Raw genomic sequence first — 1,740 nt, forward strand, 5'->3', positions numbered from 1 at the left:
CCACCCCCGCTCCCCGCGCTTAGCCAGTTACTTACTCCCACCCACCGCCATCCTCAGTCCCCCGACTGCCCAATGGCGGCTACTAAGGTCCTTCAAATAGGGGGTGCTGTCTTTGCCCCCCCCAACTTAGAACCTGGAGTCTTTTCGAGATGGAATGACCCCCGCGCATCAGGCCCCCTCCATGACTTCTGCCCTCTGACCCCCAGCTAACCCTGAGAGCTTTGGCCTCTACTTCGTGCTGGGCGTCTGCTTTGGGCTGCTCCTCACCCTGTGCCTGCTAGTCATCAGCATCTCCTGTGCACCCCGCCCGCGGCCCCGCGGCCCCGCCCCGCGCCGGGACCTCCGCAGCAGCACCCTGGAGGCCGAGGATGACGAGGAGGAGGACGACGACGAGGAGGACACGGTGACGCGGCTGGGCCCCGACGACACGCTGCCGGGCCCCGAGCTGTCCACGGAGCCCGACGGGCCCCTGAGCGTCAATGTCTTCACTTCCGCGGAGGAGCTGGAGCGGGCACAGCGGCTGGAGGAACGGGAACGGATTCTTCGAGAGATCTGGCGCACCGGACAGCCGGACCTGCTGGGCACTGGCACGCTGGGGCCCAGCCCCACGGGCACGGGCACCCTGGGCCGCATGCACTATTACTGACCGGCCCCACTCGCGCTGCAAGGTGCTCAGCATCCAGGACATGCGTAGGGGCTGGGAGCTGCCCCAGGACCTTTGGACTGCCCCTGCCCACGGTGCTATGGAGGGCCCGCCCCCACGGCTCCCCTGGTGCTATCGGGCCTGGATTCTGGCCCTCTGGGACACACCCTTCCCTTGTCCAGCCAGAACGCCCTGGGGGTAGGGTAGGACGCTGGGTCCTCATCCCCTCTCTGGGGGACGGTTAAGAGGTGACGTGACCAATGAAAGCTGCATTCTCAGTGACTTAGTCTCCCTCTGTTACCTTTGCTTCTAATAACCCCCAGGCTCTTGCCATGTCGGGGGCCCTAGGGTTGAGATCCCTCTACCAGGCTGCCCACCTCCTTCCATGCAACTCACACCTCGGCACACATGCTTGCATTCAGTTCACACATGGCAAAAACACACGCCTGCTGCACCCACAGACACACGCACACAAATCAACCGCATTCCTTAAACTGCATTCCTTACCGGGAAACGCCTGGGTACAGGTCGCCCCTGTCTCTACACACACACATGCATACAAGGCCTCGGGACCCTGACCTTGACGCTAAGGCGCTATTACCCCCAGTGTAACCAAGTGTGCCTGAGCTGGACCGTGGAGTGCGTGTCCGTCACTGCATTCCTATGAGTCCCTCTGAAAGGGCAGTGAGACAAATTGGGAGGGGTCTGGGCTGGAGAGCAGGCCGGCCCGGCCCCTCCCCTGGCGCACAGCTGGATTCCGGAACCCGGCCCGCGGGCAGATCCCCGAACCCTCCAGGGCCCCTACTGCCTGCCATTTCTCCAGCGTTGGGGGGAGCTGGCGTCCGTAGGAGACACCCTCCCCCGGCCATCCGGTGGATAAAAATAGCCGTGCGCAGGCCTTGGGAACGGTAATGGGAGCCACATGTTGGCCAGATGTGCCCGCGAGCTACTGCCAGGAATGCGGACGGCAGAGAACGCGAGCGCGAGCGCCCGCCCGCCGCGCAGGCCCCGCCCGCACGGACCAGGGAGGCGTGGCGCGCGTACTCTGCTGAGTTTACTTTCCGGCGTTTTCCGAAGACGTGTGCAAGGACGTGGGT

At 64.3% G+C, this 1,740-nt stretch overlaps 1 protein-coding gene across 1 annotated transcript in view; it reads left to right on the forward strand.

The window, feature by feature from the left end:
- Positions 1-925, forward strand: part of EVA1B (eva-1 homolog B (C. elegans)) — a 9,320-nt gene extending 8,395 nt beyond the window's left edge. The window contains exon 3 of the mRNA XM_010841244.1: positions 207-925. Within this exon, the coding sequence (XP_010839546.1) occupies positions 207-646 (440 nt within the window). The 3' untranslated portion in view covers positions 647-925. The remainder of the gene's footprint in view (positions 1-206) is intronic.
- Positions 926-1,740: the final 815 nt, after the last annotated feature.

The sequence above is a fragment of the Bison bison genome, unplaced genomic scaffold (assembly GCF_000754665.1).
Source record: "Bison bison bison isolate TAMUID 2011002044 unplaced genomic scaffold, Bison_UMD1.0 scf7180017864158, whole genome shotgun sequence".
Lineage (NCBI taxonomy): Eukaryota > Metazoa > Chordata > Mammalia > Artiodactyla > Bovidae > Bison > Bison bison.